Genomic DNA, 25,057 nt, shown 5'->3' on the forward strand with positions numbered 1-25,057 from the left:
ATAATTTAATGTTTGTTTCTCTACCATAAGCCACCTCCAACATCGTTTTAGAGAATTTGCCAGTACGTCCAAGCGGCCTCACAACCACAGACCATGTGTAACCATGCCAGCCCAGGACCTCCATATCCGGCTTTTTCATCTGCATGATCATCTGATGAGGGATGGGGGGGGGGGGGGGCGTGCTGAGGAGTATTTCTGTCTGTAATAAAGCCATTTCGTGGGGACAAACTCATTCTGATTGGCTGGGCCTGGCTTCCCAGTGGGTGGCAGCACTCCTGCCCAGTCATTTTAAAATCCATAGATTAGAGCCTAATGAATTTCTTTCAATTGACTGATTTCCTTATATGAACTGTAACTCAGTAAAATCGTTGGAATTGTTGCGTTGATATTTTTGTTCAGTATATAAAGGTATAGACAATGTACAATTGAATAAGTGGAGGTGACGTGCTCAGCATCATTCTGTCAGGAAGAATGCGTCTGTGTTCAGGCTAAATCATAAACCTCTCCACAGTGAAGGCTAGAGATGTGATGGAATTAGATTTGCGTTTTACGTAACGTCTCATAAAAGGTCTGGGAGTGCTTTCTTCCATGACCTCCAGGTTTCTAAGGCAGCAGGGCTTTGTGTCACACCAAATACCTGCTACTGTAAGTTAGCATTCCTTCACACAGTCTGTTGGCTATTGGGAAGTGGGAAAAAAGGAAGGAATGCTGTAATTTCGTCACCTGCTCAGGCTGTCTGTGAGAGTGGTGTGTGTGCGTGTGCCTTTCTGTGTGTGTGTGTGTGAAAAAATGTGTTGTATGTGACTGTGTGGTGTTTGTGTACACATCCGTGCGTGTGCGGGGGAGAGAGAAGGTATACGTGGGTCGAGTAGTATCCAGTCATCAACATAATGCACAGTTGAATGAGTGACGTTAATGTCCTCACCATCAGTCTGCCATTCGGGTGTGTCTGCCTGTGTATGTATGTGTGTGTGTGTCTCTACGCGTCTATTTGTGAGTGTCTATTTGTGAGTGTGCGTGTGTGTCTCTCTGTGTGTGTCTGTGTGTCTGTGTGAGTGTGTGTCTCTCTGTGCGTGTGTGTGTGTGTGTGGACATGCTGCAGGGTGCAGAGAGGTGATTAATCTCTGTTTCTTTAGCTGTTCCACAGGGTGCAGGCATTTCCACACAGTTCAGTCTTGTGTCCAGGCAACAAGCTCAATAGGGCCAATAGTTATTAAAACGCAGACATGTTTCTGATGCTCAGACTGTCTGTCTTTGTCTCTCTCTCTCTGTGTCTCTCTCTCTCTCTCTGTGTGTGTGTGTGTGTGTGTGTGTGTGTGTGTGTGTGTGTGTGTGTGTGTGTGTGTGTGTGTGTGTGTGTGTGTGTGTGTGTGTGTGTGTGCAACGCTCACATAGAAGCAGATCTAGACGTAGACCTTCCACAGACACTGAAGTTTGACGGAACCAATTAAAGGCCAGGATTTATCTCCATTAGTAATGCACCTTTTGTCAGACAGGAAGAGGCGTGTGTGTGGAGATACTGCTTACAGCCTGCTGATATCAGACATGACACCATAGGTCTGGAGCCACCTCTGTCTCTTTACCTCCCTCATTCCAGCAGAGTTCCAGGAAATACATATAAGCAGGAAGCCATCCACTAAATAGTCCATGTAAAGAGCACACCCAGACAGAGGGGTCAAGCACATCCAAAGGGATCACTTGCCTACAGACGTCGAGTGAGTGAGTGAGTGAGTGAGTGAGTGAGTAAGTGAGTGAGTAAGTGAGTGAGTGAGAATAACATACCTGTAGTGACAGTGAGGATGGCATCCTGGCTGAAGCGTTTCCGGGCAGAGTTGGAGGCCACACAGCGGTACGCACCCCCATCCTCCTTAACCGCCCCCAAGATCTGGAGCACACCGTTAGGGAGAGAGATGAACCTGGAGACAGAGGGATGGAGAGAGAGAGGATGGATGGAAAGGAAGAGAGAAAGAGAGTGTGGGGGGGGGGAGAAAAGAGCGAGCGAGAACTAGTGCTTAGCGAGATATAATAACTCTCCAACTGTGCACACGCTCATTACCACCATACAGGAGTAGGTCTCCAGTGGCGGCCATTAGGCCCCTTCTATCTAACAGCTATTTAGAATAACGCCGTCCAAAAATGTGGAACCTAAAAGAAAAGTAGACAAAAGAAAGGAAGAAGAAAGAAATGACACTAAATACATACATCTTACTGCCTACCTTATGACAAGAGAAGACAGAAACGGGAGAAAAAGAAGAGACTAGATAGAAATATTTAGAAATCTTTACTGATAGATGCAAGAGAACAAAGAGCTCTCAATCTAGGTCAGAGAGATTGCGCATTGCAAAACAGCATTTAGAAGCAGCCATGGCAGCTGGTTGTACCGACTTTTGTCAATATTTATCTCTCTTTCACCCACCAGCTCCTCTTCCTCCTCCCTCCCTCCCTTCTTCCCCTCTGCTGCCATGGAAGACAGGTCAGGTTCCACACACACACAACACCCACCCACTCCCGTCTGGATGGTTCCTCCAAGCCTGAGGCCTGGGCTTCCCACTATTCAACTCCTATTCCACAGCCTTTTAACTCTCTGAGGATGGACTAGTAATGCCCTGACAGACAGACAGAGAGACTGTACACAACACTGGTCTCTGGTCTGGCTCTCATCTCTACTGCTGCCCATTTGTACCACTTTGTGTCAGCACATCATCACAGCACTGTGCAGCTTGGTTCAGCATTGGGCTATGGGTCACACAAGGATAGACCATTTTTGAGCCAGATGCCTCTAATAATGTCAGGCAGGCACAAATGTATAGCCAACAGCAGAGCTGAGGCAGAAACGTCAATAGCGTTAAGTGCTTGGGTAAATGAGCATGAGAGTGTGACTGTTTCTGGTGACTAGTGAGAGTGTGTGCGTACGTGCGTGCGTGCGTGCGTGCATTTGAGTTTTCAGGCAGACAGGGAGGCTTTAATTGGGGGCTTTCTATCAGTAACGCTACATAATTCTTCACTGTTCAGCCCTGGATGTCAATGCACAGCGTGTTGTTAGCACACTGGTCCTGCCCCCCCTCTGATGCCTTTGTCCACTCTGTGTGGTCAAGAGTGGTCAGCAGCGAGGGTCCTCGGACGTTATAATAACGTTAGTCAGTTTAACCATGCTAATGAAGAAAAGCTGCACTTTCCTGGCCATTCAACATTAGACATGCATCTAAATAAGTAGTCATGTTAACAGCCATATGTGGGCCGTGGCCTTTGAAGGGCAAACATATACAGGCCGTCAACTCAGCGCATGATCACGCCGAGGCAAGCCATGAACAGTAATTCACTGTACCAGTGTGTGTGTGCGATATGCATCTAAATCACTAACAAACAGCTGCCTGTCTTTCTATGATTAATAAGGACAGAGCAGGTGGGAAAAAATTTAAACTTAAATTTAAAAAAGGGCCAAATCTCTCAAATGAGGGAGACAAAGGGAGGAGAAGGGAGGAAAGGCCAGGGAGGAGGAGGGAGGAAAGGCCAGGGAGGAGGAGGGAGGAAAGGCCAGGGAGGAGGAGGGAGGAAAGGCCAGGGAGGAGGAGGGAGGAAAGGCCAGAGAGGATGAGGGAGGAAAGGCCAGGGAGGAGGAGGGAGGAAAGGCCAGGGAGGAGGAGGGAGGAAAGGCCAGAGAGGAGGAGGGAGGAAAGGCCAGAGAGGAGGAGGGAGGAAAGGCCAGAGAGGAGGAGGGAGGAAAGGCCAGGGAGGAAAGGCCAGGGAGGAGGAGGGAGGAAAGGCCAGGGAGGAGGAGGGAGGAAAGGCCAGAGAGGAGGAGGGAGGAAAGGCCAGGGAGGAAAGGCCAGGGAGGAGGAGGGAGGAAAGGCCAGGGAGGAGGAGGGAGGAAAGGCCAGGGAGGAGGAGGGAGGAAAGGCCAGGGAGGAGGAGGGAGGAAAGGCCAGAGAGGAGGAGGGAGGAAAGGCCAGGGAGGAAAGGCCAGGGAGGAGGAGGGAGGAAAGGCCAGGGAGGAGGAGGGAGGAAAGGCCAGAGAGGATGAGGGAGGAAAGGCCAGGGAGGAAAGGCCAGAGAGGAGGAGGGAGGAAAGGCCAGGGAGGAGGAGGGAAGGAACGGAGTCATGTGCCGTAGATTATGGGCATCTTTCCACCCAATTTGATTCAAAGCACATCAGTTCCCAGGCACTAGGCTGGCCTCAGCCTGTAGCCATGTGAAAGGGAGATGCAGGAGGGTATTTGGGAGTAGAACAAACAGAAGAGAGAAAGTGACCAGGCTGAACTTTGTGGCCCTGACCTTCAGCCTCTGGCTGACAGACAGAGAGGAAACCAACAGATCTGTGTCCATCCCTTATCTCTGAACTCTGCACTACTGAAAAAGACCAACATGTACTCATTTCATTTAACTTCCTACCAAATTCTCAGGATATTCCCTGACTGACATTATGCAATGAAGTAGAATGGTGGAGGGCGCACAGCCCTCACATGATCAGTGGCAGCATGGACCTTAGAACAGATCCAGTCTCTGCTGGCCGGTTGGAGCTCTCTCAGAGGACAGCATTGGGACCAAATAGAACAGACAATCACTTACTGCCAGGCTCTACTGGAGTGCATCACCGTGTGTGTGTGTGTGTGTGTGTGTGTGTGTGTGTGTGTGTGTGTGTGTGTGTGTGTGTGTGTGCGCGTGTGTGTCTCTCACCTAAGCTGGCTGGGGATGGGTTCCTGGTCCTTCTCCCAGGTTATCCTTGGCGTGGGCACTCCGTCTATCTGGCACTCAAAGCGGGAAGCACCCCCCACGGGCACCACCTGGGCCTCTGGGTCCTGATGGAAACGAGACAGCGCTGGGAGTGAGGGAGAAAGGTGAGGGAGATAGAGAGACAGAAAGCAAGAGACAGGGAGAAAGAGAGAGAGAGACAGGGAGAGAGATGCAGTCAGCTAGTCCGTATCCCACATATAATAACCGTAGTTAACAGCAGGGGGCAGCAGTGAGTCCTGGAGCTGAGTCTTATAGGGCTGCGGGGGCCCCTGACCTCAGGCCAGACTGAGTTGGGGCATTATGGGGGAACACAAGAGCTCGGACTACCTCATCAATCAGCTTCAGGGTTGCAAGCTGTTCTGTCCAGCCTGCAGTCCTAAAGAACTGAACATACCAATCCAAGATTACCTTCAAATTGTATTCTCACCAAACCGCTGTGACAGACTAGACATAAACCCATACATAAAGCACTTGAGGAAAAAGTGACATCCTTACATCCTGAAGTCGTTCCCAATTTCTCCATTGGACAGTAAAAGCCCAAGACATGCACTTACAAATAAAATTTGAACTGATTTGAAAATGTGACGCATTAGCCATGCTTCATAACACATCTAATCCTACCTAGCGACCAAACATAAATCTATCACAACTACTTCTGAGCAGATTCTCACATGGCAAAGTTCTTCAGAAAGCCACATATTATTAGCTAACTAACAGCACAAATAAGCTCAGCACCTGTCATGGCAAAAACGAGTTGCTGTACACCCACCCACGCACACACAAAGCCCAAATGGACCAAAGTTTCTCAATGAGCACACAGAGCAGAGCTCCACAGAGCAGCTAGATAGATAACAGGTCATCCAATACTGTAAAGTAAACTAGCACTTGTAACTGGTGTGGCCAACTGAGCGAATGATTAACTTACTGAGTGAATGGACCAGATGAAATAGATTACTGTATCAACTAAATCTGTTAGCATGTCTTGTGCTCTATATGAGTTCAATCCATAGCACGTTTATCTTTAGTCTCTCCCTTCTCTGTCTGTTCCTGTTCTCTCTGTGTCCCCCCTCTCTTTCTCTCTCCTGTTCTCTCTGTGTCCCCCCTCTCTTTCTCTCTCTCCTGTTCTCTCTGTGCCCCCTCTCTTTCTCTCTCTCTCTCTCCTGTTCTCTCTGTGCCCCCCTCTCTTTCTCTCTCTCTCTTTGCTGTGTCCTCTCTGTCCCTCCTCTCTCTCACCCTCTTTCTGTCTCTGCCCCATTCTTTGGCCCCTCAGTGATCAGATTGCAACTTTCTTCCCCTCCCCTTGTACTCTCCGACCACAACACATGGCTTCCCGTCTGTCGGCATGTCCACCAAATCCTCTCCTCCTCTCCCGCGATTTACCTCCTCCCCCCCTCTCTTTAACTGACTCACTCGCTTTTTGGACAAAGTCACATGAAGGGAGAATTCAGAACAGCCATGCACATAAAACATGTTTACAGTATTAAAGACAAAGGACTGTCACTCATTTCTCTCATGTGATGTTGTTCTGCCTCCTAATTGGTGGTGGTAAAGACATGAGACAGAAAGACAGACAGACATGGGCCACTGCTCTCTCTGCTCAATGTCAATGTGCTCGTTGAGGCCCATTGCATGCAGGCCCCTGGCCCTGCCTGTCTCCAGCAGCCCATCCATCTCACAGCAGTAGCAGTCTACAGCACATTACATTTACCAGCTCCCTCCACAGACACCTTCTGAAGGACACACTTATTAGTCTCTCTCCCAGAACAGCCTCTGCCTTCACCATCCCAAACTCCTCAGTCACCTCCCACCCAAATCTCCCACCTTCCCTTCCTCCCCAACGTATCCTCCCCTACCATCCTACTTCCTTCTCTTTTCACCAATCCTAACTCCTCAGCTACCTCCCTCCCTCTATCCATCCATCTTAAAGTCCTCAGTCACCTTCTTCCCTCCATCCCACTCGGTCCTCACCTCCCTCCCTCATTGTCCCCTTGTTTCCCCCCCAAACAAGGCATCCTCATAAATAGGCATGTGACAGCTGACAAAAGGAGGAACCTCCATAGAGGATACAGTCCCATTCTACACAAAGCTAATGACTGAATAAAGACTGCCACTTTTACAGAGGATAATGAAAGCAGCTCTACGGGAGAGTGAGGAGGGAGGGGAGAGGGAGGAGAGGGGTTAAGCCGGATCTCTTGCTACCTTCTATCTATCTCTTTCTCCCTCCCTCTCGCTCTCTCTCTGTCCCACACTTCATCCCTCTCTTGCTCTCCCCCTTTCCCCCCTCTCTGTCCTGTGGAGCCTACCTGTTCCCAGGACACCACCGGTGTGGAGCCTACCTGTTCCCAGGACACAACCAGTGTGGAGCCTACCTGTTCTCAAGATACCACCGGTGTGGACAGGTAGAATGGCGTCGACAGAGATGGTCGCCTCGCTTCAGGTCCTTAGGAAACTATGCAGTAATTCGTTTTTTAAATGTATTATTACTTATATTGTTAGCCTAGAACATCTCAAGTGTTATTACATACAGCCATGAAGAACTACTGGATATAAAAGCGACATCAACTTACCAACATTACGACCAGGAATACGACTTTCCCAAAGCGGATCCTTTGTTCGGGCCTCCACCCTGGACATGGGATCTTATCCCAGGGACCGACCCAAAACAACGCGGTCGCCGCAGGAGAGGCAGACGGAGCGGCCTACTGGTCAGACTTAGAAGGCGAGCACAACATCCACCGCTTCCGAGCATATTACTTGCCAATGTCCAATCTCTCGATAACAAGGTGGACATCAGAGATTGTAACATTCTCTGTTTCACGGAAACATGGCTCACTCGGGATATGTTGTCAGAGTCGGTACAGCCACCCAGTTTCTTCAGGCATCGTGCCGACAGAAACAAACATCTCTCTGGTAAGAAGGGCGGGGGTGTATGCCTTATGATTAATGACTCATTGTGTAATCATAACAACATACAGAAACTCAAGTCCTTTTGTTCACCTGACCTAGAACTCCTTACAATCAAATGCCGACTGCATTATCTACCAAGAGAATTCTCTTTGATTATAGTCACAGCCGTGTATATCCCCCCAAGCAGACTGTCACATCCTGACCAGCATAAGGGGTTATTGGTTATTGTAGTTTGGTCAGGATGTGGCAGGGGGTATTTGTTTTATGTGGTTCGGGGTTTAATGGGATATGTATTTATGTAAGAGGGGTGTTTGATTTATGTGTTCCGGGGTTTTTGGGTAATGTTCTTGTTTTGTATTTCTATGGTTTTCTATGTTGTGTATTTCTTTGTGTTGGCCTGGTATGGCTCTCAATCAGGAACAGCTAGCTGTACATCGTTGTTGCTGATTGAGAGTCATACTTAGGTAGCCCTGTTTCACCTGTCCCTTTGTGGGAAGTTGTTGTTTGCATAGCTGTGTGTGTAGCCTGCAATCCTGTTCGTTCGATCGTTTTCTTGTTTTGTTTAATTTTGTGTTCAATAAAAGTCCCTATGAGCACTCGACCCGCTGCGCCTTGGTCCACTACGTACGACGACCGTTACAGAACTTCCCACCACCAACGGACCAAGCAGCGGGCCCAGGAAGAGGAAGGATCCTGGGCCTGGGAGAGAAGGGAGTGCAGGACATTTTGGACATGGGAGGAGGTAATGGCAGGGGACAAGACCCTGCCATGGAAACAGGTGGAGACAGCGAGGGCGGAACGGCGAAAGTGGAGCGAAGAGCGGGCCCAACGTAGGATGCATGAGAGGCAGCCCCAAGAATTGTTTTTGGGGGGGCACACTGGTAGTTTGGCTGGGCCAGGGTTAAGCCCCGAGCCAACTCCCCGTGCTTATCGGAGGCAGCTTGTTACTGGTCAGGCCCCGTGCTATGGGGTGATGCGCACGGCGTCCAGGCCGAGCATTCATAGGCCGGTGTGCGCGGTGCCAGCGCCCCGCATTTGCCAGGGGGAAGTGGGCATCCAGCCAGTAAGGGTGGTGCCAGTACTGCGCTCAAGACTGCCAGTGCGCCTTCACGGCCCAGTGTATCCTGTTCCCGCTCCTCGCACTAGCCCTGAGGTGCGTGTTTCCTGTCTGGCACATCCAAAGCCAGCACCACGCACCAGGCCTCCAGTGCGTCAGCCCAGTCCAACTCATCCTGTTCCTGCTCCCCACACTAGCCTTGGGGTGCGTGTATCCAGTCTGGCATCTCCAGTACCAGCCCAACGCAACAGGCCTCCAGTGCGTCAGCCCAGTCCAACTCGTCCTGTTCCTGCTCCCCGCACTAGCCTTGGGGTGTGTGTATTCAGTCTGGCATCTCCAGTACCAGCCCCACGCACCAGGCCTCCAGTCCGTCAGCCCAGTCCAACTCGTCCTGTTCCTGCTCCTCGCACTAGCCTTGGGGTGCGTGTCTCCAGTCTGGTACCTCCACTACCAGCCCCACGCATCAGGCTTTCAGTGCGCAGTCTCCGTCCAGAGCTTCCGACGACAGTACCCCGTCCAGAGCTTCCGACGACAGTACCCCGTCCAGAGCGTCCGGCGACAGTGCCCCGTCTGGAGATGGCCTACAGTCCGGAACCGAGTGAGACGGCCTACAGTCCGGAACCGAGTGAGACGGCCTACAGTCCGGAACCGAGCGAGACGGCCTACAGTCCGGAACCGATTGAGACAGCCTACAGTCCGGAACCGAGTGAGACGGCCTACAGTCCAGAGCTCCCAGAGTCGCCCTACAGTCCAGAGCTCCCAGAGTCGCCCTACAGTCTGGAGCTCCCAGAATCATCCTTCTGCCTGAGGTCTACAGCGAAGTGCTTCAGCCTGAGGTCTACAGCGACGTGCCTCAGCAAGAGGTATTCAGCGGGGGTGGACAGGTTAGGTGGTGGACTAAAGCCAGAGCCTGAGCCACCTCCACAGTAGGAGGATTGGGGAGAGGGGGGGGGGTGTAGCACGGGAACCGTCGGTGACGGTAGCCACCCTCCCTTCCCTCCTTTTAGTTTGGGGGGTTTATTTTGTGTTTATTTTTGTGTGAGGTGCATCAGGGGTCTGCACCTTTAGGGGGGGGGGGGGGGTACTGTCACATCCTGACCAGTATAAGGGGTTATTGGTTATTGTAGTTTGGTCAGGATGTGGCAGGGGGTATTTGTTTTATGTGGTTCGGGGTTTAATGGGATATGTATTTATGTAAGAGGGGTGTTTGATTTATGTGTTCCGGGGTTTTTGGGTAATGTTCTTGTTTTGTATTTCTATGGTTTTCTATGTTGTGTATTTCTTTGTGTTGGCCTGGTATGGCTCTCAATCAGGAACAGCTAGCTGTACATCGTTGTTGCTGATTGAGAGTCATACTTAGGTAGCCCTGTTTCACCTGTCCCTTTGTGGGAAGTTGTTGTTTGCATAGCTGTGTGTGTAGCCTGCAATCCTGTTCGTTCGATCGTTTTCTTGTTTTGTTTAATTTTGTGTTCAATAAAAGTCCCTATGAGCACTCGACCCGCTGCGCCTTGGTCCACTACGTACAATGACCGTTACACAGACACCTCGACGGGCCTGAAAGAACTTCACTGGACTCCATGTAAACTGGAAACTATATATCCTGAGGCTGCATTTATTGTAGCTGGGAATTTTAACAAAACTAATCTGAGAACATGGCTTCCTAAATTCTATCAGCATATCGAATGCGCGACACGAGCTGGTAGCATTCTGGACCATTGTTACTCTAACTTCCGCGATGCATAGAAATCCCTCCCCCGCCCTGCCTCTGGAAAATCTGACCATGACTCCATTTTGTTGCTCCCAGCTTATAGACAGAAACTAAAACAGGAAACGCCCGTGCTCAGGTCTATCCAACGCTGGTCTGACCAATCCGATTCCACGCTTCAAGATTGCTTCGATCATGTGGACTGGGAAATGTTCCGGGTAGCTTCAAACAACAACATTGACGTATACGCTGACTAGGTGAGCAAGTTTATTAGCAAGTGCATCAGTGATGTTGTCCCCACTGTGACTATTAAAACCTTCTCTAAACAGAAACCGTGGATTGATGGCAGCATTCGTGCAAAACTGAAAATGCGAACCACAGCTTTTAATCATGGCAAGGTGACTGGAAACATGACCGAATACAAACAGTGTAGCTATTCCCTCCGCAAGGCAATCAAACAAGCACAGTGTCAGTATAGAGACAAAGTAGAGTTGCAATTCAATGGCTCAGACACGAGATGTATGTGACAGGGTCTACAGTCAATCACGGACTACAAAAAGAAAACCAGCCCCGTCGCGGACATCGATGTCTTGCTCCCAGACAAATGAAACAACTTATTTGCTCGCTTTGAGGACAATACAATGCCACGGCCCGCTACCAAAGCCTGTGGGCTGTCCTTCACCGTGGCAAACGTGAGTAAAACATTTAAACGTGTTAACCTTCGCAAGGCTGACGGCCCAGACGGCAACCCCAGCCGCGTCCTCCGAGCATGCGCAGGTAGTGTGTGGGGGTGTTTACTGGTGTGCTTACGGTAGAGGTCGACCGATTATGATTTTTCAACACCGATACCGATTATTGGAGGACCAAAAAAATGCCGATACCAATTAATCGGCCGATTTAAAAAAAATGTATTTGTAATAATGACAATTACAACAATACTGAATGAACACTTATTTTAACTTAATATAATACATCAATAAAATCAATTTAGCCTCAAATAAATAATGAAACATGTTCAATTTGGTTTAAATAATGCAAAAACAAAGTGTTGGAGAAGAAAGTAAAAGTGCAATATGTGCCATGTAAGAAAGCTAACGTTTAAGTGCCTTGCTCAGAACATGAGAACATATGAAAGCTGGTGGTTCCTTTTAACATGAGTCTTCAATATTCCCAGGTAAGAAGTTTTAGGTTGTAGTTATTATAGGAATTCTAGGACTATTTCTCTCTATACGATTTGTATTTCATATACCTTTGACTATTGGATGTTCTTATAGGCACTTTAGTATTGCCAGTGTAACAGTATAGCTTCCGTCCCTCTCCTCGCTCCTACCTGGGCTCGAACCAGGAACACATCGACAACAGCCACCCTCGAAGCAGCGTTACCCATGCAGAGCAAGGGGAACAACTACTCCAAGTCTCAGAACGAGTGACGTTTGAAACGCTATTAGCGAGCACCCCGCTAACTAGCTAGCCATTTCACATCGGTTACACCAGCCTAATCTTGGGAGTTGATAGGCTTGAAGTCATAAACAGCGCAATGCTTGAAGCATTGCGAAGAGCTGCTGGCAAAACGCATGAAAGTGCTGTTTGAATGAATGCTTACGAGCCTGCTGGTGCCTACCACCGCTCAGTCAGACTGCTCTATCAAAAAATAGACTTAATTAAAATATAATAAACACACAGAAATACGAGCCTTAGGTCCTTAATATGGTCGAATCCAGAAACTATCATCTCGAAAACAAAACGTTTTTTCTTTCAGTGAAATACGGAACCGTTCCGTATTTTATCTAACGGGTGGCATCCCTAAGTCTAAATATTCCTGTTACATTGCACAACCTTCAATGTTATGTCATAATTACGTACATTTCTGGCAAATTAGTTCGCAACGAGCCAGGTGGCCCAAACTGTTGCGTATACCCTGACTCTGCGTGCAATGAGCGCAAGAGAAGTGACACAATTTTACCTGGTTAATATTGCCTGCTAACCTGGATTTATTTTAGCTAAATATGGAGGTTTAAAAATATATACTTGTGTATTGATTTTAAGACATTGATGTTTATGGTTAGGTACACGTTGGAGCAATGACAGTCCTTTTTCGCGAATGCGCACCGCATCGATTATATGCAACGCAGGACAGGCTAGATAAACTAGTAATATCATCAACCATGTGTAGTTAACTAGGGATTATGATTGATTGATTGTTTTTTATAAGATAAGTTTAATGCTAGCTAGCAACTTACCTTGGCTTCTTACTGCATTCGCGTAACAGGCAGGCTCCTCGTGGAGTGCAATGTAAAGCAGGTGGTTAGAGCGTTGGACTAGTTAACCGTAAGGTTGCAAGATTGAATCCCCGAGCTGACAAGTTAAAAATCTGTCGTTCTGCCCCTGAACAAGGCAGTTAACCCACTGTTCCTAGGCCGTCATTGAAAATAAGAATGTGTTCTTAACTGACTTGCCTAGTTAAATAAAGGTGTAAAAAATAATAATAATAATAATAATATATATATATATATATATAATATAGGCAAATCGGTGTCCAAAAATACCGATTACCGATTGTTATGAAAATTTGAAATCGGCCCTAATTAATCGGCCATTCCGACTAATCGGTCGACCTCTAGTTTACGGACATATTCAATCAATCCCTATCAAAGTCTGCTGTGCCCACATGCTTCAAGATGGCCAAAAATGTTCCTGTTCCCAAGAAAACTAAGGTAACTGAACTAAATGACTACCGCCCCGTAGCACTCACTTCTGTCATCATGTCAAGTGCTTTGAGAGACTAGTCAAGCATCATATCACCTCCACCATACCTGACACCCTAGACCCACTCCAATTTGCTTACCGCCCCAATAGGGCCACAGACGACACAATCGCCATCACACTGCACACTGCCCTATCCCATCTGGACATGAGGAATACCTATGTAAGAATGCTGTTCATTGACTACAGCTCAGCATTTAACACTATAGCACCCTCCAAACTTGTCATTAAGCTCGAGAACCTGGGTCTCAATCCCGTCCTGGACTATGACGGGCCGCCCCCAGGTGGTGAGGGCAGGAAACATCTCCACCCCTCTGATCATCAACACAGGGGCCCCACAAGGGTGCGTTCTCAGCCCTCTCCTGTACTCCCTGTTCACCCATGACTGCGTGGCCCTGCATGCTTCCAACTCAATCATCAAGTTTGCAGACAACACTACAGTGGTAGGCTTGATTAGCAACAACGACGAGAGCCTACAGGGAGGAGATGAGGGCCCTCGGAGTGTGGTGTCAGGAAAATAACCTCTCACTCAACGTCAACAAAACAAAGGAGATGATCGTGGACTTCAGGAAACAGCAGAGGGAGCATCCCCCCATCCATATCGACGGGACAGTAATGGAGAAAGTTAAGTTCCTCGGCATACACATCACAAACTGAAATGGTCCACCCACACAGACAGTGTGGTGAAGAAGGTGCAACAGCGCCTCTTCAACCTCAGGAGGCTGAAGAAATTTGGCTTGTCACCTAAAACACACAAACTTTTACAGATGCACAATCGAGAGCATCCTGTCGAGCTGTATCACCGCCTGGTACGGCAACTGCACCGCCCTCAACCGCAAGGCTCTCCAGAGGGTAGTGAGGTCTGCACAACGCATCACCGGGGGCAAACTACATGCCCTCCAGGACACCTACAGCACCTGATGTCACAGGAAGGCCAAAAAGATCAAGGACAACAACCACCCGAGCCACTGTCTGTTCACCCCGCTATCATCCAGAAGGCGAGGTCAGGCCTTCCCTGTAGCTCAGTTGGTAGAGCATGGTGTTTGCAACGCATGGTGTTTGCAACGCCAGGGTTGTGGGTTCGATTCCCACGGGGGGCCAGTACAATTGTATGAAATGTAAGTCGCTCTGGATAAGAGCGTCTGCTAAATGACTAAAATGTAAAAAAATGTCAGTACAGGTGCATCAAAGTTGGGACCGAGAGACTGAAAAACAGCTTCCAGCTCAAGGCCATCAGACTGTTAAACAGCCATCATTAACAGAGTGGTTGCTGCCAACATATAGACTCAAATCTCAGGCCACTTTAATAAATGGATTTAATAAAAAGTATCACTAGTCACTTTAAATAACGCCACATTATATAACGTCTACATATCCTACATTACTCATCTCATATGTACAGTGAGGGAAAAAAGTATTTGATCCCCTGCTGATTTTGTACGTTTGCCCACTGACAAAGAAATGATCAGTCTAGAATCTTAATGGTAGGTTTATTTGAACAGTGAGAGGCAGAATAACAACAAAAAAATCCAGAAAAACGCATGTCAAAAATGTTATAAATTGATTTGCATTTTAATGAGGGAAATAAGTATTTGACCCCCTCTCAATCAGAAAGATTTCTGGCTCCCAGGTGTCTTTTATACAGGTAACGAGCTGAGATTAGGAGCACACTCTTAAAGGGAGTGCTCCTAATCTCAGTTTGTTACCTGTATAAAAGACACCTGTCCACAGAAGCAATCAATCAATCAGATTCCAAACTCTCCACTATGGCCAAGACCAAAGAGCTCTCCAAGGATGTCAGGGACAAGATTGTAGACCTACACAAGGCTGGAATGGGCTACAAGACCATCGCCAAGCAGCTTGGTGAGAAGGTGACAACATTTGGTGCGATTATTCGCAAATGGAAGAAACACAAAATAACTGTCAATCTCCCTCGGCCTGGGGCTCCATGCAAGATCTCACCTCGTGGAGTTGCAATGATCATGAGAACGGTGAGGAATCAGCCCAGAACTACACGGGAGAATCTTGTCAATGATCTCAAGGCAGCTGGAACCAGTCACCAAGAAAACAATTGGTCACACACTACGCCGTGAAGGACTGAAATCCTGCAGCGCCCGCAAGTTCCCCCTGCTCAAGAAAGCACATATACATGCCCGTCTGAAGTTTGCCAATGAACATCTGAATGATTCAGAGGACAACTGGGTGAAAGTGTTGTGGTCAGATGAGACCAAAATGGAGCTCTTTGGCATCAACTCAACTCGCCGTGTTTGGAGGATGAGGAATGCTGCCTATGATCCCAAGAACACCATCCCCACTGTCAAACATGGAGATTGAAACATTATGCTTTGGGGGTGTTTTTCTTCTAAGGGGACAGGACAACTTCACCGCATCAAAGGGACGATGGACGGGGCCATGTACCGTCAAATCCTGGGTGAGAACCTCCTTCCCTCAGCCAGGGCATTGAAAATGGGTCGTGGATGGGTATTCCAGCATGACAATGACGCAAAACACACAGCCAAGGCAACAAAGGAGTGGCTCAAGAAGAAGCACATTAAGGTCCTGGAGTGGCCTAGCCAGTCTCCAGACCTTAATCTCATAGAAAATCTGTGGAGGGAGCTGAAGGTTCGAGTTGCCAAACGTCAGCCTCGAAACCTTAACGCTTGCGTCCCACCTACTCAACAGCCAGTGTAATCCCGTGGCGCGATATTCAAATACCTTAGAAATGCTATTACTTCAATTTCTCAAACATATGACTATTTTACACCATTTTAAAGACAAGACTCTCGTTAATCTAACCACACTGTCCGATTTCAAAAAGGCTTTACAACGAAAGCAAAACATTAGATTATGTCAGCAGAGTACCCAGCCAGAAATAATCAGACACCCATTTTTCAAGCTTGCATATAATGTCACATAAACCCAAACCACAGCTAAATGCAGCACTAACCTTTGATGATCGTCATCAGATGACAATCCTAGGACATTATGTTATACAATACATGCATGTTTTGTTCAATCAAGTTCATATTTATGTCAAAAACCAGCTTTTTACATTAGCATGTGACTAGCATGTGACTAGCATTCCCACCGAACACTTCCGGTGAATTTACTAAATTACTCACGATAAACGTTCACAAAAAACAGAACAATTATTTTAAGAATTATAGATACAGAACTCCTTTATGCACTCGCTATGTCTGATTTTAAAATAGCTTTTCGGTGAAAGCACATTTTGCAATATTCTGAGTAGATAGCCTGGCCATCACAGGGTAGCTATTTTGACACCCACCAAGTGTGGTACTCACCAAACTCCGATTTACTATTAGAAAAGTTTGATTACCTTTGCTGTTCTTCGTCAGAATGCACTCCCAGGACTTCTACTTCAATAACAAATGTTGGTTTTGTTCCAAATAATCCATAGTTATATCCAAATAGCGGCGTTTTGTTTGTGTGTTCAAGACACTATCCGAAGGGTAAAGAAGGGTGACGCGCCCGACGCGTTTCGTGACAAAGAATTTCAAAATATTCCATTACCGTACTTCGAAGCATGTCAAACGCTGTTTAAAATCAATTTTTATGCTATTTTTCTCATAAAAAAGCGATAATATTCCGACCGGGAGTCGTTTTCGTTCAAAGAGAGAGAAAGTAAACATGGTGTCGGCTCGTGCACGCGCCTCCAGTCTCATTGTCCTCAGATCGACCACTTACCAAATGCGCTAATGTTTTTCAGCCATGGCCTGCAAAGCCACCATTCATCGTTCTGGCGCCTTCTGAGAGCCTATGGGAGCGTTAGAAAATGTCACGTTATGCCAGAGATCCCCTGTTTTGGTTAGAGATGATCAAGAAGGCCAAGAAAAAGTCAGAGAGAGCGCTTCCTGTTTGGAATCTTCTTAGGTTTTGGCCTGCCAAATGAGTTCTGTTATACTCACAGACACCATTCAAACAGTTTTAGAAACTTTAGGGTGTTTTCTATCCAAATCAAACAATTATATGCATATTCTAGTTACTGGGCAGGAGTAGTAATCCGATTAAATCGGGTATGTTTTTTATCCGTCCGTGCAAATACTGCCTCCTATCCCCAACAGGTTAATGACTTGGAGAAGATCTGCAAAGAGGAGTGGGACAAAATCCCTCCTGAGATGCGTGTAAACCTGGTGGCCAACTACAAGAAACGTCTGACCCCTGTGATTGCCAACAAGTACTAAGTCATGTTATGCAGAGGGGTCAAATAATTATTTCCCTCATTAAAATGCTAATCATTTTATAACATTTTTGACATGCGTTTTTCTGGATTTTTTTGTTGTTATTCTGTCTCTCACTGTTCAAATAAACCTACCATTAAAATTATAGACTGATAATTTCTTTGTCAGTGGGCAAACGTACAAAATCAGCAGGGATCAAATACTTTTTTCCCTCACTCTATATACTGTATTCTGTACCATCTACTGCATCTTGCCTATGCCGCACGGCCAACACTCATCTATATATTTGTATGTACATATTCTTATTCATCCCTTTACATTTGTGCCTATAAGGTAGTTGTTGTGAATTTGTTAGATATTACTGCACTGTCGAAACTAGAAGCACAAGCATTTTGCTACACTCGCATTAACATCTGCTAACCATATGTGAACAATAAAATGTCATTTGATTTGATACCTGTTCCCAGGACACCACCAGTGTGGCTGACCAGCCACACAATCAAACTCTTGTCTGAGACAGAGGAGAACCAAGCACGGAAATCCCCCTGAGGAATGTGGCTGTGCTCCTATGTGGGGACACCAGACCATCATGCCATTCCATTTGAGTCTGACCCTGGTGGAGTTGAGCGGGCACAGCCCCGCCCTGTCTGAGAAACAGTAATACTCACTGGCCAGGTGAACGGTGATGGTGCGGCTGGTCAGAGCTCCAAAAGGGCCGGCACTCACACAGTTGTAGCCCCCCTCCACCCCTTGAGGCGTCCGGCCATCCACAGAGGTGGGCAGCACCAGCAGTGAGCCATTGGCCAGGGTCCTGAGGGAGTCCCCTTCCCCCTCCAGTACGGGGAGACCATCCTGCAGCCAGGTGACGTTGAGGGGCGTGTCCAGGGGCATGGCCCCCAGGTGACAGTCCAGCAGCAGAGGCTGTCCCGGCTCCAGCACCACGAGGACAGGCCCCGCCCCACAGCTCAGCTCCACCGTCACAGGCTTCTCTGGAGGGGAAGAGAAGGGGGGAGAGAGAGTTAGACTCCAAATCCTGACATGAGTGGTCTGAGATTAGTGTGCATGGTGAGACAGGTCCGCGGGAGAGATGGAGGAGGGAGATAAGGAATGAAGGGGCGAAACAAGGAAATGTCAAATTACTACAAAACACGCAACTGCTTATCTTTAGAATGCTTTAAGGTTCTTCCGTGTAGTTTGTACATTCCAGTGTTCATCTTTGGCTGTATGCATATCCCCGTTTACAGCGGCATAGGTGAACTTCACATCCTGTTGATCAACCTGTGTACTGTCAGGTTTACGGAGTTGTAATATGTCCAGAAAAGTGTTGGGCAAACAACAACCAACAATCATACATTTTGAAGTCAGAGACTATTCCCAGAGCGAAAAGTCCAAAAACACAGCATATTGCAAGCAACAGATGAGAATTTGTACAGTGCATTCGAAAAGTATTCAGACCCCTTCGCTTTTTCCACATTTTGTTACATTACAGCCTTAATAAAATGTATTAAATAAAAAAAAATGAATCTACACACAATACCCCATAATGACAAAGCGAAAACTGTTTTTTAGAAATGTTTGTTAATTTATAAAAAATAAAACCAGAAATACTTAATTTACATAACTATTCAGACCCTTTGCTACGAGACTCAAAATTGAACTCCGGTGCATCCTGTTTCCATTGATCATCCTTGAGATGTTTCTACAACATGATTGGAGTCATTCTGACAGAGCTCCAGAGATCCTCTGTGGAGATGGGAGAACCTTCCAGAAAGACAACCATCTCTGCAGCACTCCACCAATCAGGCCTTTATGGTAGAGTGACCAGAAGGAAGCCACTCATCAGTAAAAAAGGCACATGACAGCCCACTTGGAGTTTGCCAAAAGGCACCTAAAGGACTCTGACCATGAGAAACAAGATTCTCTTGTCTGATGAAACCAAGATTGAACTCGTCGGCCTGAATGCATGGAGGAAACATGGCACCATCCCTACTGTGAAACATGGTGGTGGCAGCATCATGCTGTGGGGATATTTTTCAGCGGCAGGGACTGGGAGACTAGTCAGGATCGAGGGAAAGATGAACGAAGCAAAGTACAGAGAGATCCTTGATGAAAACCTGCTCCAGAGTGCTCAGGACCTCAGACTGGGGAGAAGGTTCACCTTCCAACAGGACAACGACCCTAAGCACACAGCCAAGACAACGCAGGAGTAGCTTCAGGACAAGTCTCTGAACGTCCTTGAGCGGCCCAGCCAGAGCCTGGACTTGAACCCGATCGAACATCTCTGCACCACTCCCCATCCAACCTGACAATGCTTGAGAGGATCTGCAGAGAAGAATGGGAAAAACTCCCCGAAAACAGGTGTACCCAGCTTGTAGCATCATACCTAAGAAGACTTGAGGCTGTAATCACTGCCAAAGGTGTTTCAACAAAGTACAGAGTAAAAAGTCTGAAACTTATGTAAAATGTGATATTTCAGTTTTTGTATCTATTGTTCTGTATAGTTGGTGTCAGTGGATCTCCTTCTGTTGTTTGGCTGAAAAGCCACGATCAATGTACCGTATAGAACTGTCTCATAGTGAACATACTGTTCATGTCAAGAGATCCATGTGGCTAGCCATACAGGAACATAAGTGAACATGCACATCTCATTCACACTCATCTCATACACCCCCCCCCCCCCCCCCCCCCACACACACACACACAAACCCGGGTGGGTTTCCCTCTGGTTCTGTTTTGAGCGAGGCCTTGGATTAATTAACTTAATGGGAGATGGAATTGTTTCCTTGATTAAATGGGGGCTGACCCTCCACCCCTGTCTCAGAGCAGGATAATGCTCTCAAAGCCTCCACTACACACACACACATCACACCCTGGCATACATCTACCACACAAACACAAAACACACAAAGCTCCAGTGTCCCTATTTATGGGCATCTGTTTTTTGTTGTGTGTGTGTGTGTGTGTGTGTGTGTGTGTGTGTGTGTGTGTGTGTGTGTGTGTGTGTGAGAGAGAAAGAGACAGCACCTGAAAGCAGCAGTGTGCTGTTCTGTTCTCCAGAGGTGTTCCTGGGATGAATAAACACAGCAGAGGAGCCTATTTTTCATCAGCTAATAAAAGAGGGCTGCCTGCTGTATGTCTGGCAGCTGTAGCCAAGGCACGCTCAGTCACCCCAGCTCACCTCCACTGCTCCTCTCTCTTCTCCTCCATTTACACTAATTAGGTCTTATTAAGTCATTAAACCATTTGCTGCCATTTCCCTGCTCACTGCCAGAGGTTTTACTGGACCCTTCTGTGTGGAAGCCATTACCCCACATACACACACAATGACCCACACTACCACCTCCAGCTACAGTAATCACATCAACTACCCTGTGAAGAGAGACAGATCACAACATATTACTGCACTGAGACACAGAGTTATCATCACTCAGAGATGTTATGCCTGTCCAGTACGGATGGCGAGTAGGGGGGCTATGAGGTATCCATCTGAGCATGTGCAGTAGAGTCGGGGCTAAGCGGGCTGGGGTCCACTCCAGAAGACCCCTGCTGGGCATTCATACTGAGCCATGGTGAATGGACAACATGGCAGGGAGCTCCTAGCGTACACGCACACACCATTGATTTCAAAGTTTAACAAACTATACAACTCTATGCACAAATACTATTTTTTTTTAAATCCACAGAAACATTTACCTTTGGGAGGGTTGTGACTTGTTTTTATTGGGCACAGGGGAGGAATGTAGTGCATTTCTTTCCCTGGTTGACATTGCTCTTTTGCAGGTTTTACTATATAATGTATATCAATTCCATCCTAGCCACATTTCCTCATCTGCTTGCATGCTCCTCCCCTATATCAAGGTGCATTGGTACTTCCCTTATGCACTATGCTTTTCCACATGCTATTTTGTACGATACCAAAGGTCAATATAGTCTACCAGTCTGTCTATCCTGCCCTCTATCCATCATTCATAGTGACAATAGCAGTAGGTGGATCGTTTGTCCAGATCTGCAATAGACTAAGTAGCAATCATACCAGGTATTCAAAGCTGCATACATTTTCCATGTGAATCCACAAGCACAAATAAGAATAGTTGATAGGCAGCAGAGAGGCCAGGTGCATCATTGAGCATGAAAGAACAGTAGACATGAGACATGCAGCTCAAAAAGCTCTGCTATTGATCTTGTTAAGGGACAACACCATTATCCTAGACTAGCCTACAACACCACAATGTGATGAATAATTGCATTATTGTTTTCAAGCGAGTACAACATTTGAATCTAGGCTTCAGTGAAAAATGTCATTTGAATAATGGCGCAAAAGCCCTGTGATTTGAATGTTTCATTCCATTTGGATCAGTTGTAGGTCTACTTTCTGCACTTTATAAAAGGTCCAGAAAGGCACAGTAGCAGGTCAGTCTTGCTGTATTTTTACTTCCGATGCTGAGATGCTCTGTCTGTTGCGGATCATCATTCACCCAAATCGTCATACAGTAATGTGGCCACATGCTCCCGGCAGGCCCAGTTATTCAGGAAAGTTTAACATGCGCTCTTCCTCCTCTCCAATCCGGGCGGCTCTTCCTCAAACACCTATAAGTTAACACCTTAATATAGCCTACATATTTGTAATTGAACTTTTAAAATGTATAACCTTTTATATATGTGTCATAAACACAACCAGTCACAATGTATTCATCTGACTAAGCTACTTCTAAAGTCTCCTGCAGGCATGTGGAGGTTCGTCCAAAATATCATTCCAGCATCCTCAAAATCCCTTGACATGAACCAGTTTTCCATCCAAACTTTTTATGCGAGTAAAGTTGCTACATGTCGGATAAAAAAAATGACAGGCCTGATGGAAACAGCTAATTTGTTGGTAAACTTTCAAATGTTGACAAAAACAAATATGCTAGACAAGGTGGGATATTTTTGTGTCCCAAAAAATATGAATGTCACTGGAAACGCATTTATGCGCAAATATTGATATAAAAACCATCATATCGAAGTAAACTTTGGAGTCACGCGATGATATGGTGTGTGGTCCTCCCACTACAGCTCGGGAAACCATGCAGTTTATTAAACTACAGATTAAATAAATTATGATGAATTTCACAGGGTGATGAAAGTGCAAGGTGATGAGCTTGATGCTCCTTTCAATGCTAAATATCGAGGGTCTTATTCTGGTGACATGATGATCGATGCTTGGCTGCCGCTTGACAAATAAAAATGATTTTGCATCTTTGTCAATAATAATCTCATCATGTAGGCTATACCCGCACAGTATTTCCGAGCTGTTGGCTAGAGCGCATGTGCCAGTACCAGATTGGGCAGATTCGCTATACATACATTTTTAGGGACAAAATCCTAACGTAGGCGGAGAGCTAATAATGCCATGGAAACTCATTTAACTTGTATTTTTTTATTCAGTATATGGGAATTTAACCACAAAAGTTTTTTATGTGCACTATGTATTTACGCACATACTTTTATCCGCAACAAGTCAATTTGATGGAAACAACTCTGATGGGGAAATGAGCATATTGTTTTTATGCGGATTTTAGAAAATTAACATTAAATCTTTCGCCAATTGGATGGAAACCAAGTTATAGACACCTTAAAGACTCTGACAAGTGCGCTAGTCATGCAGGCATAATCGAAGTGACATTGTTCACCAGCAGACAAGCCAAAACAAGTTTGTAAGAATTGTACTTAAACTCCCCCTCATACTCATCTGGAGTTCGAGCATTTTAAGCAGCTAGGCTGGCTATCTGTGGACAAAAGAGTAGTATTAATTCAACTTGGTTTGGTCCCCAGAATTATCATGGAGAGAGTTCAGTACAGTGCAGTAGAGTACAGTATAGTTCAGTACAGTAGAATATACTGTACTGTAATATACTCTACTTTTCTTCACTATACTGCACTGTACTACTGTATTGTATTGGACTGTACTCTACTGTGCTCTACTCACTGTACTATCCAAACTTATGAAAACACATCTATTATAGGTTCAGATTTGGTCCAGTCCGGTCTGTCTGTAGACATTAACAGGGTGGACTTATCAAATTTCAACTACACGACCAAAAGTATGTGGACACCTGCTCGTTGAACATATCATTCGGAAATCATGGGCATTAATATGGAGTTGGTCCCCCCTTTGCTGCTATGACAGTCTCCACTCTTCTGGAAAGGCTTTCCACTAGATCTTGGAACATTGTTGCTGGGACTTGCTTCCATTCAGCCACAAGAACATTAGTGAGGTCGGGCAATGATGTTGGCCAATTAGGCCTGGCTCACAGTCGGCATTCCAATTCATCCCAAAGGTGTTCGATGGGCTTGAGGTCAGGACTCTGTGCAGGCCAGTCAAGTTCTTCCACAACGATCTCGACAAAACATATCTGTATGGACCTTGCTTTGTGCACAAGGGCATTGTCATGCTGAAACAGGAAAGGGCTTTACCCAAACTGTTGCCACAAAGTTGGAAGCACAGAATTGTCTCGAATTTCATTGTATGCTGTAGTGTTAAGATCTCCCTCCACTGGAACTAAGTGACCTAGATCTAACCATGAAAAACAACTCCAGACCATTATTCCTCCTCCACCAAACTTTACAGTTGGCACTATGCATTGGGGCAGGTAGCGTTCTCCTGGCATCCGCCAAACCCAGACTCGTCCGTTGGACTGCCAGATGGGGAAACGGGATTCATCACTCCAGAGAACGCGTTTCCACTGCTCCAGAGTCCAATAGCGGCGAGCTTTACACCACTCCAGCCGACGCTTGGCATTGCGCATGGTGATCTTAAGCTTGTGTGCGGCTGCTCGGCCATGGAAACCCATTTCATGAAGCTCCTGATGAACAGTTCTTGTGCTGACTTTTCTTCCAAAGGCAATTTGGAACTCGGTAGTGAGTGTTGCAACCGAGGACAGACAATTTTTACTCGCTACGCGCTTCAGCACTAGGCGGCCCCATTCTGTGAGCTTGTGTGACCTACCAATTCGCGGCTGAGCAGTTGTTGCTCCTAGATGCCATTGGACTCTGGAGCAGTGGAAATGGGTTCTCTGAAATGATGAATCACAGCATTTATAGTTGACTGGGACAGCTCTAGCAGGGCAGAAATTTGACGAACTGAGTTGTTGGAAAGGTGGCATCCTATGACGGTGCCACGTTGAAAGTCACTGAGCTCTTCAGTAAGGCCATTCTGCTGGCAATGTTTGTCTATGGAGATCGCATGGCTGTGTGCTTGATTTTGTACACCTGTCAGAAACGGGTGTGGCTAAAATAGCCGAATCCACTAATTTGAAGGGGTGTCCACATACTTTTATATTTATAGTGTACTTTTCAACATCGATGGTCGGTGCTCAGTGGGTGAGAATGCTAGTTAGAGTAAGTGGAAAGAGAGGGGGCTCATGGGTATGTGTCAGTAAGAGCTGGGAGAGGTGACATTAACTGGAGGGGAGAGAGAAAGGGAGGTTGTCCAGACTCATACTGTTGTAACACTCTTGGTTTGACCGCCAGACAACAGAAACACAAAGAAAACAGTTATGAGCTGAACACAACAGTATGCCAGTGGAAGGGAGGACAGTAGCAGGTGACCCAACTGTGGTTTGTCACTATTATGATTTCCAATTGTAGCAATTACAGATTATTTGGTAATTCCTTTAAAATTCGTAATTCCGTTACCAAATTGGTAACCACTTA

General features: G+C 46.6%; 1 protein-coding gene across 2 annotated transcripts in view; it reads right to left on the bottom strand.

Moving 5' to 3' along the window:
- Window positions 1–25,057, bottom strand: part of LOC115203006 (immunoglobulin superfamily DCC subclass member 4) — a 75,922-nt gene that overhangs the window by 26,411 nt on the left and 24,454 nt on the right. For both annotated transcript variants that reach the window (XM_029767256.1, XM_029767255.1), the window contains exons 2-4: window positions 18,034–18,354; window positions 4,675–4,816; window positions 1,783–1,916 (exon numbers count right to left, since the gene is read on the bottom strand). In XM_029767256.1, the coding sequence (XP_029623116.1) occupies window positions 1,783–1,916; window positions 4,675–4,816; window positions 18,034–18,354 (597 nt within the window). The remainder of the gene's footprint in view (window positions 1–1,782; window positions 1,917–4,674; window positions 4,817–18,033; window positions 18,355–25,057) is intronic.

Source organism: Salmo trutta, chromosome 12 (genome assembly GCF_901001165.1).
Source record: "Salmo trutta chromosome 12, fSalTru1.1, whole genome shotgun sequence".
Taxonomy (NCBI): Eukaryota; Metazoa; Chordata; class Actinopteri; order Salmoniformes; family Salmonidae; genus Salmo; species Salmo trutta.